The sequence below is a fragment of the Eupeodes corollae genome, chromosome 1 (assembly GCF_945859685.1).
Source record: "Eupeodes corollae chromosome 1, idEupCoro1.1, whole genome shotgun sequence".
In the NCBI taxonomy this organism is placed as follows: domain Eukaryota; kingdom Metazoa; phylum Arthropoda; class Insecta; order Diptera; family Syrphidae; genus Eupeodes; species Eupeodes corollae.
This window is the reverse complement of record NC_079147.1, coordinates 4776763-4799343: the sequence shown is the minus strand read 5'-3', so window position 1 is coordinate 4799343 and position 22581 is coordinate 4776763. Positions and strand designations below refer to the sequence as shown.

The 22581-nt window shown below is 35.9% G+C and overlaps 1 protein-coding gene across 4 annotated transcripts in view; it reads right to left on the bottom strand.

The window, feature by feature from the left end:
• The window catches only part of LOC129939701 (octopamine receptor beta-3R), a 195794-nt gene that overhangs the window by 58361 nt on the left and 114852 nt on the right, over positions 1–22581 (bottom strand). For all 4 annotated transcript variants that reach the window (XM_056047809.1, XM_056047808.1, XM_056047812.1 and 1 more), the window contains exon 2: positions 3068–3729. In XM_056047809.1, coding sequence (XP_055903784.1) covers positions 3068–3435 — 368 coding nt within the window. In that variant the 5' untranslated portion in view covers positions 3436–3729. The remainder of the gene's footprint in view (positions 1–3067; positions 3730–22581) is intronic.

Here is a 22581-nt window from a genome sequence, read left to right as displayed (position 1 = left end):
TAGACAATGCTAGTGGGAAGTAAGTTCGGACTTTCGTTTAAAACAGTTTTTTAGGAACTGCACTTTCAAACACAACATTTGTTAAATTTTCATAGACTTCATCAGTTTAAAAACAATTAACTTTATTTGAATATGCTGCTGCAAGTCAGTGCGTAGGACTGTCCCGGCAGAGGTTTTGACAAATCGTACAAGAGTAATTGTTGTAAGTGCTTTCTCAAACAAGCCATTCAGATTCAAAACATAAACTGAAGGTCCTCTTAAACCCTGACATGACTCGCACACATGAATGGTTGATGGCTGTAAGTCACTAGGCTCTGTTTCTATACGGGCTATTGCGACAACTTATTTATTTGTCATTGTACTAAGCGAGACAAGAGTTGTTTTTTAATTTTTGGTCAAGCACATAGATACCAATACTGTCTTGAAAATTCGATTTTAATGCTTTTGAACTATGAATAAATGCTTTTTTTAAATTATATTTATGATATTAATATTAATTAAAAATACAGCAAAGAAAATGTGCAAAAATAAGTCTTGTAGTCCGGAACTCCAGAATCTTATAGTGCAGTGCTATCAAATTAAAAACGAGTCAATGGATTCCATAGCTAAAAGACTTAGTTGATCAAAAAAGATGTTATTTGGTGCAATTCAAGTTTTTAAAAAGACTGACAGCTTTGAAACCCCAAAAAGAAAACAAAAAGATTGGAAATCAACCCCAAAAGAAGACAAATTGATGTGCCGAATTAACAAAGCCGTTCCTTTTTGACTTCATTAAAAATACAAGAGGTTGTATTACCCCAAATCGGATAAGAGTTATCAACTACAACCATAAGTCGTCTTCTGGAAAATGGTGTACATGGATGCATTGCCAGGAAGAAACCACATGTTTCCTAAAAGAATTTGAAGAGACGTTTGACTTTTACTAAGCTTCACGCAGATTAACTTTGAAGATTTAGTAAAGCTAGAGCAGAAAAAGACTTCAGGATTTACTCCGAACTTAAAAATATTTTCATTGACTACTCCAATATTCTATACTCTGACTATATTATAAAAATTGAAAATGAATTGAAACAGACCCAAAAAACTTCATGTGTTTTAAAAAAATGTGTTGTTCATTTATCGTACCCTCTGTTTGTTTTGTTCAATGAATCTCTTAGAACCTCAATTTTCCCACTATTATGGAAAAGTGCATTTATAACTCCGATTTATAAAAAAGCATAAAATGAGGAATGAAATAACGAATTACCGGCCGAATGCCAAACTTTCCGTTATTCCCAAACTATTTGAGTCCATTATCTTTCCTTATCCTTTATTTGTAATTCAATTGTATGTGAAAATCAACATGGTTTCATCCAGAATAAATCAACAATTACAAACCTACTTCATTTCACTTCTTTCTGCCTTGACTCCTTCGAAGATCGTAAGCAAGTAGATTGCGTAATCACAGATTTCAGTAAAGCCTTTGACAAATTGTTTTACAAGACTTTAGTCCATAAACTTAAGGCCTTAGGGTTTCACGACAAATTCTTGACTTGGATCTCGTCTTATCTTAAGAACAGAAGTTATAGCGTTATATATGAACTCTCCGACCAATTTTACGTCAACTCTGGTGTTCCACAGGGTAGCCATTTAGGTCCTTATTATTTATCTTATATATAAATGAATAACATCCGTTATAAAAAACTCCTCCGTTTTAATATACGCTGATGACATTAAAATTTGCCAATCTATTAGTTCAATTAATGACTGCTCACAGCTTCAAGAAGATCTTCATAGTTTTAGGGAATGGTGCAATAAAAACCGACTTTTATTGAATATTGACAAATGTAAAACTATGTGTTTTACACGCAAAAAAAAAAACAATTATTGATTATAACTATTTATTAGATTCTTTCTGACTTTGTAAGCTTTCCGTTTTCTCTTATTAAGGTGTTATTCTTGACAATAAATTAACGTTCTGTGACCATTATATCTTTATAGTTAAAAAAGCTAACAAGATTCTAGGTTTTATTAAATGTTTTTCTCGTGACTTTCGTGACCCCTACGTCTTAAAAATTCTTTATGTATCATTTGTCCGGCCAATACTTGAATACGGCTGTGTTATATGTTCACCATTGAAAGTATCCAAAAAAGATTTATGCGTTTTTGTGTTCGTTTTCTTCCGTTTTCCCAATTATTCACAACACCTCCTTATTCTCAGAGACTTTTGCTAATAAACCTCCCTTAACTTTCACAACATAGACAATATCTCCAATTTTGTTTTATTTTAAAATTAATTAATGGTTCTATAATATCCGCAACAGCTCTGAATCGCCTAAATTTTAGCTATAGTCAAAAAAGCATAAGAAGACAGATACCTTTATGTCCAATCTTTAGCAAAACTAACTATGGTATGAATAGCCCTTTAAATCAATTGATTTCAGTCTTCAATAAATTTTATAATTTAATTTCATCTGTTAAAGACAATGTTAAAAGTAAACAATTTAAAGAAAGCTTTTTTGAATATGTTTTAGTATTTATTTATTTCTATGTTAATTAAAATTTTAAATTAAAAATTATGTAAATAGCTATAAGTTTATATTAACTTTAGATAATTAACGGATTAAATAAATAAATAAAAGAATTTGTCGGCAAACGTTAAAAGAAGACTAAGAAAAAAAAACAATAATTTGACTCTTAACAGAGTTTTATTATTTTTAAAAACGATGATACAATTTTCTTGTTATTAAAATTAAAAACAAATTGAGACAAAATAGCTTTTGAACTCGAAGACCAAAGCAATTTATTTGTGTTCAATAATAGTTTGCAAATTTTACATGCGGACATCCAAAAATCAATCTTGAATATTATATTTATTTTTCATTGAGTTATAAATGCTGATCGAAACCATAAGAGACATTGAGAAAATGCTTCAAGGGACTGGACAATTTTCCAATTACTTCAGACTATCAGTTATATATAAATATCCAAATATAAGAGTTTGTAAGTAAGTCACCGATATTTTCATTTCAAGTCCCATATTCCCAAAATAGATTATCTAAACATACATATATAGATTCGAACATACCTTAATTTCCGATTGCGCTGAACTGATATAATAACAAGAGCATTTCCCAGAACTGCAGCGATTATAATTGTAGAAAAGATGAACGCTTTAATTAGGAAAATGGATAATTTGATCCAATTCTCTTCGACATCTATTTCTTCTGCTCCTTCTGTTGTTCCATTGCTTCCAATGCCAATGCCACTCCCACTACCGCTGTCCTCTGAATCCTGCACGATGCCGGTTACATTCGCCAAAAGGATACCCTGAATGGTGCTGCTGCTGGTGTTCAGCTGATAGTCTAGAATCGATGTGCTAGTGGAGTTCAGGACTGCGGCAAGTGTATCGGCGATGGTGAATGTCTGCATAAAGGACATAATATCTTGTGTCATACCGAGGACAGAGCCTTTACGTTAAAAAGGGCATCCAGCACCACAATCATCAGTGCATCAAACAGTACCAATTGGGTTTCGAACATTTTGTCGTCGTCACCGTCCTCGTGGCTCTATTTAACTTCCTCATCACAGTTGAACACATTATACGAAAATAATTATGATTTATAACTTAATTATTAATTAACTCAGATTGTGTAGTTTTCCAAAAGTTTTCTGCTTATTTTATGATAAATAGCCTCCATGGACATGGAAGGCCGAAGCCGTTGTCGTTGTTTCACCAAACAACATTAACTGCAAATAAAAATAAAAAAATATATGAGCGAGGATATTTTACAAAGAAAAGAAAAATTACGACGAAATCATAAAGTAAAAACTTTAAATGCTAGAGAAAAAGTTTTAACTTCGTTTGAATAGCAGTTTACAGTTGAATATTATTATGTATGTTTTTCTTTTTAACGTGTTTTTTTTTTACGACCACAACGACAGACTTCAATGGAAATACACTTTTTCTTTGAGCCAAACGATTTGCATATAAAGTGAGTCCTATTTTTGTTGCTCCTTACAGAAAAGAAACCTCCGTACGTTCCTTCGCACTTGTCAGCCGAAGGTAATTTGAAATAAAGGAAAGCAAATATCCCTCCTGATGGTACAACAAATAATATATTTTTTAAAGTAGGTTTCCAGACCCACAATCCACACACCCATGTATAACAACAAAATGCTTTGTTTTTCAGGTTATGAATTTTGTTCGTTCAATAAAAGTTCAACCGTAATGCCCAAGGCAATATTTTTTTTTTAAGGTGGCAAAAGGCATTGTAAGTTTTGTAGCGAGCTTTTGAATATGTGAACAATGTCTGGCTTGCGTTTCAATATACGAATATCAATCTACCTTACAGTGAATTTAGATGCATAACTTGAAGAAATTCTTATAAATTTGAAAACGAAGGAGAAAACTTCGATTTCGATCTACCCGTACTGATTTGAATTGCTTTGAATGTTAACGAGTTTATGTCAAAAGTAAATATTAGAAGAATCTATTACGTTTCAAAAAAAAAAACAATTGTTTTTAGATTATTTGAAGTTTCTTTAAAATTTTTAAATATATGTATGAATGTATTTTTACCAAGATTTTAGAAAGTTATGCTTTTTATTATAAAAGTTGGAAAATAAAATGTTTTGCAAAGAAAATTTAAATTTATTTGTTGGTGCCTTAATAAAACGAGTCCTTTACGAAACATGAAAGACTCATAATGTTAATATGATTGAGAACGCAAAGATCGTTATAGAAGAATTTTCCTAGTTAATTCTTGAGTTTTTGAACTAGAACAGGGTATGTACAGAGAAAGTGATGAACTGCTTTCTCCTCTTCCTCATCTATTCAGCTTCTGCAGGAAGCATTTACGAATGCGTCTAGTCGCGTGGCGTACTTTAATATATTATACGGTTCCCATTTAGGACACCGATTATCGAGCTTATATACAATCTGCTTAGAGATATCGAGCACCTAAAGCGCTTTAAATCTAGTATAGGCCCGATGTTTTTTGTCACCTGACACGTGTTGATGTTATTTTAACTGATGTTTGCCTTCATACCATTTCTGGAGAGTTCATAAGACTTACAATTTTGTGGAATGTCTCTATGACCCGGCATGATCGACAGTTATGGAGTGTTATAGAGTCTGTAGAGACAGAGTCCAGAGATTTGATAGCGGCCTGACTATTTAAGAAAATACGAATATCAGATATTAATTTCACGTTTTCTTTGAGCCAGGACAAGACTTATTTTATCGCAAAAAGCTCAGCCTATAACACGCTACAATGATAGGGAAGACGGATTTTTTTTAGTAATAAGCGACACTTAAAGCGATAACACTACCCTTATTATGTACACACAGTGTGAGCACTAGAAAAGGGAGAGAGGGGTTGAAAGCAGGTGTCGGTGCACATTGGTTTTGAATTCCTGGATATTGCAATGACTGGGAAAGACAGAGTGTGGCAAGGCATTCCACATTCAGGTAGTTCGGCTCAAGAACGAATCTCTGTACTTGACAGTACGACCGAAGTTATACTCGAGGGTATATTAACCCGTGGCATGATGGTTAGTGCGTTCGACTGTAAATTTTCTAATAAATACAAAAATAAATTAAATTAAATTTAAATGAAGTAAAATAGATCTTAAGGCCGAAAGGCATTAGTAATTAGTGTTATAGTTTAGCTTAGAGTGTCCGTATGGGACCATTAAGTTAGTTGTAAGTTTTGGATAATTTAGGCTAGTTTTATGAATTTTTGTCTAGCTTTAAGATAGGTTTAAGATTGAATTAAATAAAAATGAATTTGAAAAAAAAAAAAAAAAGTGCGTTCGACTGTCATGCAAGGGGTCTTGGGTTCAATCCCTGCCTGTGCCACCTTAATTAAAAAAAAAAAATAATTGTCGCGAGTACTGCCTCTTGCGAGGAATTGACAAATCCTTCAAGAGTAATTCTTGTCATGAAAAAGTGCTTTCTCAAAACTAGCCGTTCGGATTCGGCCTAAAATTGTAGGTCCCTTCCATTCCTGACAACAGTACTCGCACACAGGAATGGTTGAGAGTTGTAAGTCACTAGGCCCTGGTTCACAAAGGACTGTTGCGCCACCCCATTTGATTTTTTTGATATTGATGAGCATTCCTAGAAGAGCGAGTAGTACGGTTGTTGAATTGTTTAAGGAAAGGAATGCAACTGGCTATTTCTCTAGAGCATAAATCGTTAAAATAACGGTACAATAGGGTGAGATAAGAAACATGCCGACGATGTTCAAGCGACATAAATGATTTATGGTGGAAATATCACCGATCAATCTAAATGCCCTACGTTCAATATTGTCCAAGAAGCTTTAGTAAGTTGCAGGAGCACCAGCCCAGATATGGGAGTTATACCCAAGCTTTGGACGCTTATAAGTCTTGTAGATAACCACCCGATCAGAGGGGGAGACAAACTTCTTGCATCGCCTAAGAAAACCCAAACATCTTGCGGCATTTTTGGCGAAACCGCGTATGTGATCGTTCCACAAAATGTGGTTTATGATACACATACCGAGAATATCGAAATGTTCACTTGTTCAGTCTCCTCGATGCAAGTCCCATCTCGCTATCTCGTATATCTCGCTTTAACTATACAAGATGTTTTTTGAAGCATTAAATTCCACGCGGTTTTTATTACCCATTGTACAATGCTCCGACCTAAACAGCATTGTACAATGGGGAATTAATTAAGTGTTGGAGATAGCACAGAGCCCTGGGGTACACCACCATTTATTTTATGATTTTCAGACTTTAATCCATCCAATACAACTTGTATTGAACGTTCTGAAATGTAATTACTAATCCAATGAAGCAGGGATTCATGAAAACCGAAAGCACGCATTTTCGATAAGAAAGCCTGGTGCCAAACTCTATCAAATGCTTCGGAAATATCTAGTGCAATAATATTACTTTCTTCAAAACGATGTAATGACTAGCTCCACTGTTCGGTGAGATGAACCATAAGATCACTAGTAGACCTATTGCTACGAAAGCGGTACTGTCGGTCATCAAGAAGCTTTAGATGTTCCGAGATATTTCTTGAGCTGATAATTAATTAGCGTTTCCATAACCTTGGAAAAGATGGACGTAAGTGCAATCGGTCGGGAATTAAAGGGTGAGGAAGATTCGACTTTTTTGGGGATGGGCCGGACAAATTCAGTTTTCCATCCTCTCGGAACGAGACCTGAGGAGTAGTACAGATAAAAAAGCTTATGCTGTGGTTTTGCCAGAGTTAAAGAACACCTCTTCAGAACAATAGCGGGGATACCATCCGAACCATCGGATTTATGTGTGTTTAGATCTCTTGGGAGTCTTGCCACAGTACGAGTGCGAAAAAAGATTGGATAGAATCACTAACTCGCTCAAGTACAGGCGGAGTCATAACACTCACTGGTAGTGTTGAATTGGCGGTGAACTGCCAAGTAAAGAGATTAGCTTTCTCTAAAGAGCTTATAAATGGAGTGTCTTTGACAAAGAGCGTAGAAACCGAGGAAGAGGAAGAATTCCTCATATTTTTTACAAATGACCAAAAATGTGTTCTGTCTTTGGGACATTGCAGTATTTTTTGGGCGTTGCAGGCTTGAGCTTGCTTGACTTTATTCCGGTTTTCTTCAGTTGGATTGGTCTAAAAAAAAACAAATTCTTGCTCCTAATATCCTCTTTACAGCTGCATCGAACAATGCATTTTCCTTATGATGCTTTTAACCCTATTCGGGATAAAAGTTCTCATTCCCAGAAGAACGCCGTCAACGAGCTACAGTAACTTTTTTTGACTCTTTCTTCTATATTGGGTTTTTAGTTCAGGTTTTTGTCTTAAATATGGCCCAGGTATTCATCCTCGTTTGAGAACTTTAATTTGATTCCCTTAATACAGTGAGGGATAACATATGCAATTTTGTATTTCCTCGAAAATAGGACTGATTTGGTTTTGTGTCAACACCGACCAGCCCAAAGTATTAGTTTGCCTAAGGTATTTTATAAGAGTGCTTTTAGATTGTTAAGATGGTTTCTTGAATTGCAACGTCATCCGCATAGACAATCACTCTGAAACCCTCCACATCCAGACCAGTGAGGATTTCATTTAGCACCAGGTTAAAAAGAAGAGGGGATAGAACACCACCTTGCGGTTTCCCTTTACAATAGAATCTTGTAGCAAAAGAATTGCCCAGTTTTGAGCGTTAATTATTCTGTTAGTCAGAATTAAATGAATTAACTCCCCGAGCGAACTCTCTACGTTCAGAGATGTTAGAGCAGATTTGTCCACGTTGTTAAAAGCGTCTTTGATGTCAATAAAAGCAACCGTAGTGAGCCCTCTATGATGTAGAGCGCATTCTATGCCATCTATCTATTCTATTGCCTTAACAATAGGTATACTGAGACATAGACAGAAGTCTTGTATCAATGCTTTCTCTTGAATGGATATTAATCAATCTTTCTTAAGAAGGAATGACATATATATTTTTTATTTTTACTTTTATTAAACACGTCTGCAATGGTTTGTAATGGTATATCTATGTCAAGATCCTTTAGTACCGAAACAGGTGTTTCACAAGTCTGTATATTGAGTCCGCTGATGTTCTTTTTATCAATGATATTGAAAATAAATTACCGGGAGGCGTCAACTTTGGCGATTTATCTTTGAAGATCTTGCTCTATGCTGATGACCTGGTGGTGTTCTCTGATAACCCAGTGACATTGCAGCTTCAGATAAATAAACTTAACTAATATTGCGATTCGTGAGATCTCAAAATCAACATTTCTAAATCTTAAATTATGATTTGTAAACCTCAAAACCGTTCAGATAATAATGTACGAAATTGGACATAAGATGATACCACTATTGAATTTGTCAGCGAGTATAAATATCTTGGTTTTACTATCACTCATAATTTGAACACCTAAAATCATATTAAAGAGAAACTGGTACTAGCCAAATCAGCTTTAAACTTGATGTGGTCACATTTTTTTTTCTTTTCAGAAGCTTCGTAGATCCTACATCGAAGTATGGATACCCATTTCTAGAGGATATGGAAGTTATTCAAAGATAATTTTTCAAAAGAATCTTCCGGCTCCCGCGTAGCACGCCTAATTACGCCATATATGTTGAGTCCGAGCTTCCGTAAATATATGTTGAAAATTGAAAGGCCAACACAGGCTATCTTATTAAAGTTATGCATAGACCTGATCTATCGAAAACAATATTTTCTGTGAAATAAAATAAGTTTGAAGCCAATATTTTTAAGTTTTGAAAAGCTATTTGAGTCGAAAGTAAATTTTTACGAAGTTTTAGTATTGTTTTTATTTTAGAGTTTTATTTTTTGTAAAAAAACTGTCAATTCGATTTTTTTCAAATTTTAATTGAATGTTGACAGCAAGATTTTTTGAAAGATAAAAGTAAATTAAAGCCAATATCTCAAAGTTTTGAAAAGATATTTGAGTCGAAAATCAATTTTTACCAACTTTTATAAAGTATTTTTTTTAGGTTTTTATTTTTTGTAAAAAAAACTGTCAATTCGATTTTTTTCAAACTTTAACTGAATGTTGACAACATGATTTTTTGAAAGATAAAAGTAAATTAAAGCCAATATCTCAAAGTTTTGAAAAGATATTCGAGTCGAAAATCAATTTTTACCAACTTTTATAAATTTTTTTTTTAGGTTTTTATTTTTTGTAAAAAAAACTGTCAATTCGATTTTTCTCAAAATTTTTCAGAATGTTGAAAACAATATTTCTTATAAGATAAAATAAGTTTGAAGCCTTAACTTCAAGTTTTTGAAAAGATATTTGAATCGATTTTCAATTTTTACGAACTTTGAGTAATGTTTTTTTTTAGATTTTTATTTTTTATAAAAAAAACTGTCAATTAGATTTTTCTCAAAATTTTATCAGATGTCAAAAACATTATACTTCGTTGCACAAAATTGGTTTAGAGATAAAATCATATTTCAGTCGTAAAATTTTGGAGGTGACAAATTTTTTTTTTCAGTTTTATTGATTTAAAAAAAAAACCGTTATATTGATTTTTTTTTAAAAAATATACCTGTTTGGTATCATGTTACAATCTATTATATAAAATTTAATTCAAGTCTCTAGCGTTTTTGGTTCGTAAGATATTTAGGGTTAACCAAAATTTTCACCTTTTTTTCAAACTGCTATGGTAAAAAAAAACACTCACGCAATTTTCTTGAGAGCCCTTTCTGCATCTTTCTGCCTTATTATCTGTATAACAAAATTTATTTGAAGTCGATATCTCTTCTGGTTCTTGAGCTATGGACAACGAAAAAAACGTCGCGAACGTACGGACGTACGGAGTGAACAAATTGCATCTATGTCAATTCTGTGGCCTGTAGTTGAGGTCAAGAGCTTCAGTCCGTATTTTGAATATCAAACTTACATCAGAAGCAGAAAGGTCCTCACAGAAATAATTATATTTACCCAAAGTCGAATTAAGACGGCTATAGGTTGCTCTAGAAAATAATTAGTTTTGTACATTTCCTCATCAATCATCGAAATGCAGTTTTAAAAGGTATTTCTCAATTCTTCTTTGTTGTTAACTTCCCATAGGAAGTTATTGTAATGGGTCCGATTTGTCAAATTGAAAATTTTGACATTTCTCGACGTTTCAAGGTCCCTAGAGTCGAAATAAAAGATTTTTAGAAAGATGTCTGTGCGTGCTTGTGTACGTACGTTTGTACGTCCCATTTTTTATTAACTTGTCCTATTTTACAAGAAATCCGTAGACTTAAGTTTGATAAAAGCTTTTTATCGTCGGAAGAATGTTGACGTGTTTTGAACGAGGAGTATGGTTGAAAATTGCTGGTCTCCCATGCAAATAATTACAGAATTTCTTATTTGACTCTGTTTTGAAGTATCTACTTAAATAAAAAAGACAAATAAAAAAGCCCCAATATTCCATAACTTGAACCTATTAGAGCTCGCCTTTTTCCGTTTTAACTAAACTAAAAGTCTATGTTCTCCGAAACCTTTCCATTTCTTCGCCATCTTCGTTTTTTTGTAAAAAAAATAAATTTAAATATTTTAAACAATCATTCAAAGTACTTAAATGTCAATTGTTTTCTTTGCTTCATTGTAACAGATATTTATTGTTAACTATTCTTTTTCTTCTTTAAATTGCTTTGCCACTTTAACAAAACAACATTTAAAAAGGTTATAACATTGTTGTAAGTACCCGTGGCATGATGGCTAGTGCCATGAATTAAAAAAAAAAAAAAAAGTGCGTTGGACTGTCATGCTAGAGGTCTTGGGTTCCATCTGCCTAAGCCATCTAAAGTTTTTCACGGGTACTGCCTCTTGCGAGGTATTGACAAATTCTCCAAGAGTAATTCTTGGCATGAAAAGTGCTTTCTCAAATTTGCCATTCGAATTCGGCTTAAAGCTGTTGGTTCCCTCCATCCCTGACAACAGACTTGCACCAGGAATGTTTGAGATTTGTAAGTCACTAGGCCCCAGTTCTCAAACGGACTGTTGCGCCACCTAATTTTTATTTTTAACATTTTTCTAATATTATTTATATATGTTCTTTATTTTATATTCAATAATTCGACACTTTTTTCTCAAATTTTATCCATAGTTTTTAATGAATACATATTTATTTATTGATCTATCTATCCATCAATCTATATTCGCATTTTTTATCAGTCCAAACAAAGACTTTATCAGGAACGAAATTTTAAAATATGGACACAAAGCATAAGAGAACATTTATCTAACAGCTTTTGTCTCAATCTTTTTAAAAGCAGGAATTTCATCATAAGGTGTTTTCTTTTTAAGAAAAAAGAATTATCTCTAGTTTTTCTTCGATTTAAATGAAATATGCCAAATAAATTGAATAGATGCTTTTGTTTGTTTGAATGTTTCAATCAGAAATACTTACGTAAGCTCTTAAAAGGTAGCACTTTCATTTTACTGGCCAAAGTTAATAAATGGATTTAATCAAACACCTTCATACACACGCATAATCTTTGTGTACATTCTGTTATGGCTTAGCACAAACAAATAACCAAATACCTTATTATGACCTTTTATCTTCTTAAAAGGCTTCCTACGAGGCTAATTTAATTATTTTTTCACAAATTCCTGCACAACAATGGTTGCCCTATTTTAAATTAGAAACATAAAAAATCGAATTTTAACTTTTCTAGGTCGATGATCCAAAGAGCTTAAATCAACACCATCCAAAAAATAAAAAAATATCAAAATAATGGTTCGAAATCTAAGGTAATAGAGCAAACAGCTAACAGCTTGTTCTTTTTGAAAATAAATTAAAAACAACAATCCAGGAATCATATACCATTTCATTTATTGTCTCGAATGGAAAAAGTAAAAATCAAATAAAGTCGTACATGTGGAAGAGGCGTTATATTGTTTATCGTTTAACGTAACTGTGTACACCTTAATAAATTCAGGATCCAAGCCATTTGAAGAGAACCTTCTTTTTTGTTTTTCAAGAGTGTAAAGGCATTAAGTTAGGGAGTAGGTGCTGTGCCGAACCGTTTACGATTAAATTTCATATGGAACACGTGTACGATTTTAAAATTATTTTTTTTTCAGTTTGTTTTATTCTTCACAAGAAAGAAACCCCAGAAAACTTTTACATTAACGAATAAGACCTATTAGGGAAGTTTTAATGTACCAAATTTTCCAAGAACTCATTTCAAACACTGATTAGCGAAGATAAAGAAATAAATTCAAGGTTTATAGGTGTAATAAATCATAAACGATATTTAATTCAAGAAGTGAGGCCGTCATCATCGCCATCGTCGTCGCGTCGCAGGCACGATAATATAGAGTCTATGTATATGTATACCCAAACCAATCCCAATGCCCATGTCCTTTACCTATTTCCTGGAGGCGTTTGCGTTTGTTTCCTGTCACTAGTAGCTAGAGGCAGCACATTAATTGGATTACGTTATATATTTTTCCTCCAGAGCCCCTAAAGATAGTGATATCATACAATGTAACAGAATACTTAAACTTCTATTGAGTTCTCGTATCAGGTTTTTTTTTTTTAAGGACGACCGGAAGACCTTCTATCCTAAGGTGTTCTAAAATTTTGACGGACATTATGATATATGGCTGGTGGAAGATTATTTTTAAACAAAAAAGAAAAATATATTTACTCGTCGTGTTGGGAATTTAAGAATCCTCTCTTTTTCGAATATAGGTGAAAAGGAGAAGGAGGCGCCCAAAAGAATGTCAAAAGAATCCTTTGTAATTCAATTTTACACCAAGTAATTATTAAGAACCCTGATAGACCTTGCTGGTACAATAATGGATCGGGTCTACATCCACATAGAAAATTGTAATTTCATATTAAAGAGAGGCTACAAATAATAATGGATTTTTTAATAAGGCCCTGTAACTTTTTTTTACCACCACCGTAGAGTCGGTCGTTCTTTTTCGTCGTCGTCCCTTTTGTGTTATTGTCGGGGTTTAGAGAGTTTGGAGAATACCTCCCAAAAAAATTGAAGGCGCAATAATTTAAGGTTGAACAATAGAAATTATTTTCAGAGTGAGGGTGAGGAGCTTTTTGTTGTTGTTTTTGTTTTATTATTAGCAACCGAATATTTTAAATATTTAATATAAAAAACTTTAAGGATAAGGGTTAATGAAAGTGTGAAAGGTTAACCCTTTAGGGGAGATTGTGTTAGAACGGCAGAAAAAAAAACAAGTTGATTTTAATGTACTTTCCTTCCACGACAGGGTAGAAAACATATGAATAGCAAATAAGTTCAAATCCCAAGACGACGACGCCATTTCAACTAATAGATTTTTGTTTTAAATTGAATGTCGGAATATGGTCATATTGTGGATAAAGTGCACTTAATAAACTTTTGAATGACAAATCAGTTTCGTAGAAGAAAAGAGGATTTTAATATTTCATTGATTTTGGTAATCCTTGCGGTAAGGGATTAAATCGGAGCATAGGGTGTTTTTCCAAAGATGTGAGACTTCTGATAAAGATAACTGTCAAATATAGACGGAATTTACAGCGAGCTTAACTAATAACTTATTGCAAAATCAAATGAAAACTTTATTTCCAGAAATAGTCCTGTTAGTTCGTCTATGTGAATTAAAGCTTCTTGATTACTTTTTATGACGCTATTATGTTAAGTCAATGGCTTATGATGCCAAACCAAACAGTTTTGAAGCATAGGAAGCCAATATTCACAAGGCATCACTGCGGCCAGATTTATTCAAAAAAGCAATAAAAAAGCGGACACAAGCGTCCACAGGTTTTTCTCAAAAGCCACTTCTGTCTATCAACTCCTACTCTCACCTCCCCGCGGTGAGCATCGGGTGTCTAGCACCTCAATTAGAGATTGGGTTTTAACGCCAGTGGAAAGTTGTGGGGTAGCAAACGAAGGGGGGGGGGGTTGTGAGAGGTGTTTCCACTAAGGAAAAAATGTCCTTATCCAGATGGCAGCCGACGAATTCTCGAGATGGAATCAACGGTGTCGTCTACTGTTCCAGTAAGGTTGAACTACTTACTGAACACCTTATAGGTCTTCTATACGACTTATTCCGAGACGAGGCCTACAAGGAGTGGTTTATGCGGCTCCCCGTATTTGGAGTTATACCAAGGATCTGGCCCTCCAGGTTAAGGTTTGGGCCCCATGGGTGACTTCCTGACCAGTTAAAAATTCCCTAGTTGCAAAGCAACAACAAACCGCTACGGACTGATTTATACTGTTGACAACCCAAGCAAACGAAATAAGGACAACGAACTTTGGATCTGTTCTTGGCCGAACAATTAGCGGAAGCCCTAAACTGCTGTAAGGGAAACTAAAATACTGCGATGCAAACTACGGCGACTGCAACCGAGAACAAAGGGTGGTGATTTGTTATTGGAACTTGACTCAGGGAAAAAGTCTTGAGTTTCAACAGTGTGAGCGAGCGCATCACGACAATCCACATCAAGGCTTAATTCGCCAACATAAGCCTTATATGCCCCCAACAAAGGAAAAAGATGAAGACACCAAAGACATATTCTTCGAGCTCTTGGACAAGACTTATGAGCAGTGCCCTGGCTATGACATTAAAATTATCTTAGGAGATTTTAACGCTAAGCTAGTAAGAGAAGACATCTTTGGTGGCACAATCGGGAGATACCGCCTGCACGACACCACCTCTGACAACGGGTTCGGGCTGATCGATTTCGCTGCGGGCGAGACGTTCTGGTAGCTAGTACGCAGTTCAAACATCTTAATATCCGCACGGGGACATGGAAATCTGGAAATCTCCTGATCAATCACCTGTCAATCAGATTGACCACATTGCGATCGACGCACGACATTTCTCAAGTATACAGGATATCAGAACATTCCGAGGGGCAATATTGATTACCACTACCTCGTTGTAGCCAAGGTACGGCTACGGATATCCCGGACCAATACAAAACAAGGAATTACTGTGAGACGTTTCGACGTTAGACGGCTACAATCGCAAGAGACTGCCATTTCCTTTTCCGATTGAGTCTCTAGTAACCTCTTAAGGAGTCCTAGCATTAAGCATTGAAAACTAGTGGAAACATTTCCTTGCAGCCATTAGAGATGCTGCCTCTGAAGTGCAAGGTTTCACACAGCAGGCATACAAAACGGCGCTGCACAAAAGGACCAGAGCTGCTCGCGAGCTCTACGAGCAGAAGAGGAGAGAGGAACACCGGCTTCTTAGATGAAAAAAAGAGAGCATGAGAAGCGCGCGATTGAGGAGATAGAGGGATGTCACAAGAGGAATGAGGTTCGTAAATTTTACTAGAAGGTAAAAAAAAACCTCCCTAGGGTACCAGCCACGAACCGAAGCCTGTAAAGACGATCAGGGGAACATCGTAGTAGAACCGCAGTCTATGTTGAGAATATGGAAAGACCACTTCTCCAGATTATATAACGGCGATGACGAACTCACTCAACCTAGGCGACGTAGATCAACAATTCCGCCTACACGACCTAAACGAAGTGAAGATAGCTATATCTAAACAAAGCTGCTGAGGCTGTCGGTATCGCTGCCGAACTTCAAAGCAGCAGGCGATGACTGAGAAGGAAGCATACACTAACTCATCTGCAAAGTATGGTTGGAAGAAAGCATGCCCTATGGGTGGAATCTCAGCATATTGTGCCCGATACATAAGAATGGAGACCCTCTAAATTGCACCAACTTCAAAGGCATCAGTCTCCTTAACATTGCATATAAGTTCCTCACTGCAGTGGACTAACAACAACATTGGCCACTCCGTAATTCTTTGGTATCAATTCCAAAGCACACTGACCATCCCTCAACTGCAATTCGACAGAAATTTCAAGATTTCTAAACCTCCCAGATCTTTCTGGAAGAATATGACATTCCTCGAAGATGGGTCAATCCATTTGTATACAGATGGTTCAAAAAAAAAAAGAAGGGGTTGGTGGAGGTCTCTCATTACGCCTTCCCAATCATTGTAGCGTGTTCCAGGCGGTACTTTTGGCGATAAAGGAAGTCTTGTCCTGGCTTAAATAAAACGTGATACCAACATCTGATATATGTTTTTTCTCAGATAGCCAGGCCGCTTTCAAATCTCTGGATTCTGTCTCTACAAACTCTATAACAGTTCATAACTGTCCATCATCTGGGTGCCGGGCCTTAGACACATTCCAAGTTACTGTAAGGCAGAGGAACTCGTAAGGAACGGTGCAGTACAACCCATCCTACCACGTTTGGCACGTACTCGCATACCAATCCCTACTGGATTGTTGCTAATGCAAGACGCTGTAAGCAGGGCAGTTACCAGGTGTAACAACATCACCACGTGTAAAGTCACAAAAAACATCTGGCCAACACTGGATTTATAACGTTCAAAGTGCTTGCTCTCTCTAAGCAGATCGCATATAAGCTCCATAATAGGTGTCATAACCGGACACTGTCTAATAGGAAAGCACGCCACCCTACCGTTTGAGTTAAAGCTTCTTGATTATTTTTTATGATGCCAGTCTTAAGGCATATTCAAGGCATCACCGCAGCCAGATTTATTAAAAAAAGTAGTACAAAATTAGATTGATCGGAATGTAACTTTTGCTGAAAATCATATTTAACAACTTAATACCAAAAGATTATGATGTCAAAACATCATTTCAATTGAAGAACATTTCTTCCTTTGAAGTTCTCATGCAAGGTCTTAAAAAGAACACTCGATTTAAGGATTATTTTCAAAATTTTGACAGGAAATCCTTTTGAATGATTTGTCAGTTTCTTACAAGATATAAAAACATCGTGTGCTACTTCTCTGCTTTCATTTTTTAATACCAACTTTAGCTTCAAAAATTGTTTTTGTTTTTTAAGATTTTAGGATGTTTTTAAAAAAGCAATTATAAAATAAAGAATTTTGTAATTAATTTCCAGCTACAGATTGTGACATCTACCTACACAATACACATTCACATGAGAATCAATTTCAAAATCACATAAATCTTTTCATATATACCAAGTCCTTGAACGGATAAAAAACAAAGCTGGATCATCAAATAAAACAGCTTGTTTCTCGTCATATCACAGCAGGTATAGGTTAGGTGCTCCTTTAAGGAATTTGTTTTTCAACGCTAGAATCTTCCTCACATTACCTTAAATGCGCTCCTTTTCATTCTCAATTTCAGCTTAGGTGTACGAGTACAAAAGTATAGTATATGCAATCATACTTCAGCTACTTTCTTTATTAGAACAGGAAATAGAGAAAGGGGAATAGCAATTTCAAAATAAAATGAATAATAATAAATCAACATTTGATTAATGACTCAAGCCAAGTTCTTAAGAAAATAAATATCATATGTAGGTTAGGTAAGGTTATGTAAGGTATATACGAGTATGTGCAAATATTCTTGTATAATAAAGGTGTCCTATATCCTTAACCAATTTATTAGGTTCATTCCGCTTATTTTCATTAAATACCTCAAATGAGGGTTATAGAGATCCTTTTTGTGTCTTATAAATTATTAAAAGCCCTTAAATTCCCAATTTAAGGAACCTAATATGTGTAGGGCTTGAATGCAAGTTATGGTAAGTTAGTATAGTTTAAGTTTCTGGTGAATTATTGCAAAATGTTACGTTTTTACTCTAAAGAAGTCCTTTGAATATTTTGAATTTTAAACCAAATGTAGGTCGTTTAATGTAATATTCAATTTACAGGGGAATTTCTGTTTGAAATTTTCATAACATTTACCTTAACCTGAGCTTCTCGTATATATGAAAATTACTATTCAAGAAGAATAATATAAACAAAAGGGTTTGGGATAAAATTCCACAAATTGTCACTTGAATTATCAGCCCTAGGCTAACTTAAGGCTTTAATATTGTCAAAGCCCAATTAATTACATTTGATGCTCTGAAATATTAGGATTCATCTAGAACTTATTCATATACTCACTTTAAGCAAATATTTATAAGTGGATTGGTATTAAATTTAGAATTGAATTGTGGTATAAGGTATGTTAGGACAAAAAATGTCCTGTAAATAATAACTCTAGAAGAGAGGGAGATTTATTGTTACATCGAAGTTGACAACCTTTAAACTTTGTTATTTATTAGGTCAATAATATAAAAAATTTGAAAAGATGTTCAAATGGTAGACATGTGCATTCAAGAGGATACAAGCGTCCACAGGTTTTTCTTAAAACCAACCTCTGTCTATCAACTCCTACTCTCACCTCCACGTGGTGAACATCGGGTGCCTAGTACCTCAACTGGAGATTGGGTTCCAACCCCAGTGGAAAGTTGTTGGGGGCAGCAAACGAGAGAGGTGGGGAGAGGTGTTTCCACTAAGGCACCTCACCTTATCCAGACGGCAGCGGAGGAATTCCCGAGTTGGAATCAACGGTGGCGTCTACAGTTCCAGTAAGGTTGAACTACTTAGTGAACACCTTATAGGGCTTCTTCGACTTACTCGAAGCCCAGGCCTGTAAGGAGCGGTTTTATCCGGCTCCCCATCCTTGGAGTTATACTTAGGATCTGGCCCTCCAGGTTGGAGGTTGTGTGCGGGGTGACTTCCTGGCCACGTAAAAGCTTGCATAATTGCGAAGCACCAACAAGCCTCATATACGGACGGATTTACTGTTGACAACCAACGCAAGAATTAGCGGAGGTCCTAGAACGATATAAAGCAGATATCACCGCCATCCAGGAAATACGATGGGATGGGCCGGGCAAAAAGAGGATGAAAAACTGCGATATCTACTATGGTGACTGCTACAACGAAAACCAACAGCGCTTATTTGGATGCGGACTCGTCTCGGAGCCAGACTTAGGCAAGAAGTCTTGAGCTTAATTCGGCAACATTAGCCTGATATGCGCGCACGCCCCCACAGAAGAGAAAGACGACAACACCAAAGATATGTTCTTCGAGCCCTTAGACAAAACATATGACCAGTGCCCTAGCTACGATATTAAAATAGTCCTGGGCGATTTTAATGCCAAGCTAGGAAGGGAAGACATCTTTGGTGGAATAATTGGGAAGAACAGCCTACACGACAACACTTCCCACAATGGATTCAGGCTCATAGATTTTGCTGCGGGGCGAAACGTAATGGTAGCCAGTACGCGTTTTCCACACCTCAACATCCACAAAGGAACTTGGACTTCTCCACACCAATCTACCGTCAACCAGATTGACCATATTGCGATCGACGCCAGACACGCTTCCAGCATCATGGATGTACGAACTTTCCGAGGAGCTAACATCGACTCAGACCACTACCTCGTTGTAGCCAAGGTAGCACTTCGGATTTCCAGACCCAGTCAATGCTGATGATATGGAAGGACGACTTCTGCAGACTGTATAACGGCTATGAAGAACTGAATTCCGCTGTCAGGCAGGATGACCCATTCGATATAGACGACGAAAGCCAACAATCCCGTCCTCCCGACTTAGACGAAGTAAAGATTGCCATATCTAAGTTGAAGTCTAATAAAGCCGCTGGAGCAGATGGCTTGAATGCCGAGCTCTTTAAAGCAGCTGGGGATAAGCTGGTTAGGAGCATGCACCAATTTATCTGTAAGATATGGTCGGAAGAAAACATGCCCGATGAATGGAACCTCAGTATTGTTTGCCCGATCCTGAAAAAAGGAGACCCTCTAAACTGCACCAACTATAGAGGATTAAATCTACTTAACATCGCCTATAAAATCTTCTCTGCCGTAATATGTGAACGTATAAAGCCCATCGTCAACAAACTGATAGGTCCTTATCAGTGTAGTTTTAGACCAGGAATGTCAACAGTTGATCAAATATTCACATTACGGCAGATTCTGGAAAAAACTCAAGAACACCAAATCGACACCTACCATCTTTTCATCGATTTCAAGGCCGCTTATGACAGCATCTACAGGGACGAGCTGTATAGAGCCATGTCTAGTTTTGGCATCCCTGCCAAACTCATCCGTTTGTGCAGGATGACTATGGAGAATTCACGCTGCTCTATAATGGTTGAAAACAACTTTACAGAACCTTTTGATGTCAAAAAAGGCTTTAGACAAGGTGATGCGCTGTCATGCGATTTTTTTAACATCGGGCTTGAAAGAATAGTGCACAGCTCACACGTCAACACTAGAGGCACTATCTTTCAAAAGTCTGTCGAATTACTGGCATATGCTGATGACATTGACATAATCGGAAGAACTCAGCGTGATGTCAATGGGGCTTTTGTGAGTATTAAGACAGAGGCGGCAAAAATGGGTTTAACGGTTAATGAGGGCAAAACAAAGTACATGCTGTCGTCTAGAAAGGACATACAACACCGACGTTTTGGTCAAAACGTCACAATCGACAGACGTAACTTTGAGGTAGTCAAGGACTTTGTCTACCTAGGCTCCGCTGTAAACGCAGAAAACAACACCAGTGCTGAGATCAAACGCAGAATAACTCTTGTTAACCGAGGGACCAAAGTGTTGCTATATAAGACCCTTATCATCCCCGTCCTGCTATACTGTGCAGAAGCATGGACCATGATAAAAGCGGATGAAAGCACCTTGAGTCGCTTCGAGAGAAAAGTTCTTCGTATGATCTACGGTCCCGTATGCATCGAAGGGGAGTGGAGGAGAAGATGGAACGACGAACTGTACGGGCTGTACAGTGACGTAGACTTAGCCAGAAGAGTAAAAGTCCAACGACTAAGATGGCTGGGTCACGTAGAGCGCATGGAAACCAATGCTCCGGCCCGGAAAGTCTTCGAATCCGCACCCACAGGACAGCGCAGTAGAGGAAGACCGCGGATCAGGTGGCGCGCGGAAGGTGACCTCACCCAACTTGGAGCGCGAAACTGGAGACATCTAGCTAGGGACCGAGCTAGATGGAGAAGTTTGTTGAGTGAGGCCCTAGTTCACACAGGACTGTAGCGCCACCTTAAGTAATTAAGTAATATAAAAAATATAAATTATTACCCATAAGATATTTAAAGTTTAAACGCAGTTCCAGTGTTAGAAAACATAAACAAATTTGGGCTGAGAATTTAAAAAAGAATTTTTGAAAAAAGGTACTACAATTTATTTGTAAAACTTAAAATATATTGCATTGTAATTTAATCGGTTTACTTAAGATTTATTCTACCTTATTTATATTTCAAAAAGCTTTCAAAGAAGTGCAATATTTTTCTTTCGAAATTCGAACGAAAAGTTTGAGAATTTTTCTGGGGAATGAAGTCATCCTCAATGGTGGAAATATGTAACATATTTCACTTTTTGATGCGTAGGTATATGTTAAAAGTGAAATAGCTTCCCCACTTATGTTTTCAAAGTTTGTAAGTGATAAACAAATTTAAAGGAAACGTACATTTAATTTCTTGGAAACATTTGTATTTCTCGCTAGTAAACATTGCGTTATGCCAGAAAGGCTTCTTTCACGTGTACTGTTTCTTCTATAAATTGCTCCAGGAGTAAATCATGTCTTGAAAATGCTTTTTCAAATCAGCTGTTTAGTTTCGGCAAAATAATTTGAAGGTTTCCTCCATTTCTGACAGAACTTGAACACAAAACTATAAGACCTATTACGGCATCAGATCCTGGTAGGATTCTACAAATTCTTAAAATCTTGTTTTCCTACTTTTTCAGAACATTTAACTCGACTTTTTAATAAGTCCCTGAGAACAGGTAATTTTTTAACGCCTGGAAAGTTTCTCATATATTATATACCCATTCACAAATGGGGACCCCAGCAAGATATCAAATAACGATAAAGATAACGAAATTATTTGGAAAAACTATAGTTAAAACTTAACTTTTATAATCAAAGACCTCATTTCGCCGTTTCAACATTATTTTGTCTATGGAAGATCGACAGGAACTAAATAATATAAACATTCTATGCAATGAGATCACAATGTGTGAGTGAGGCGGGCAGCATTGCATATTTTTCTTAGGACACTTTTTTGAAGAACTGTTAATTGTTGGATTTTGTTTAAGTATGCACCTCCCCAACAACTGATACCATATTGTAACTTTGAGTCGAAAATACCATAGTAAACCTTTTTTAACGTGGAGAATGAACAATATTTTTTTAACCGATAAAAGCATTTTACGGTTGAAAGAAGATATTGCTTTAAATCCATAATG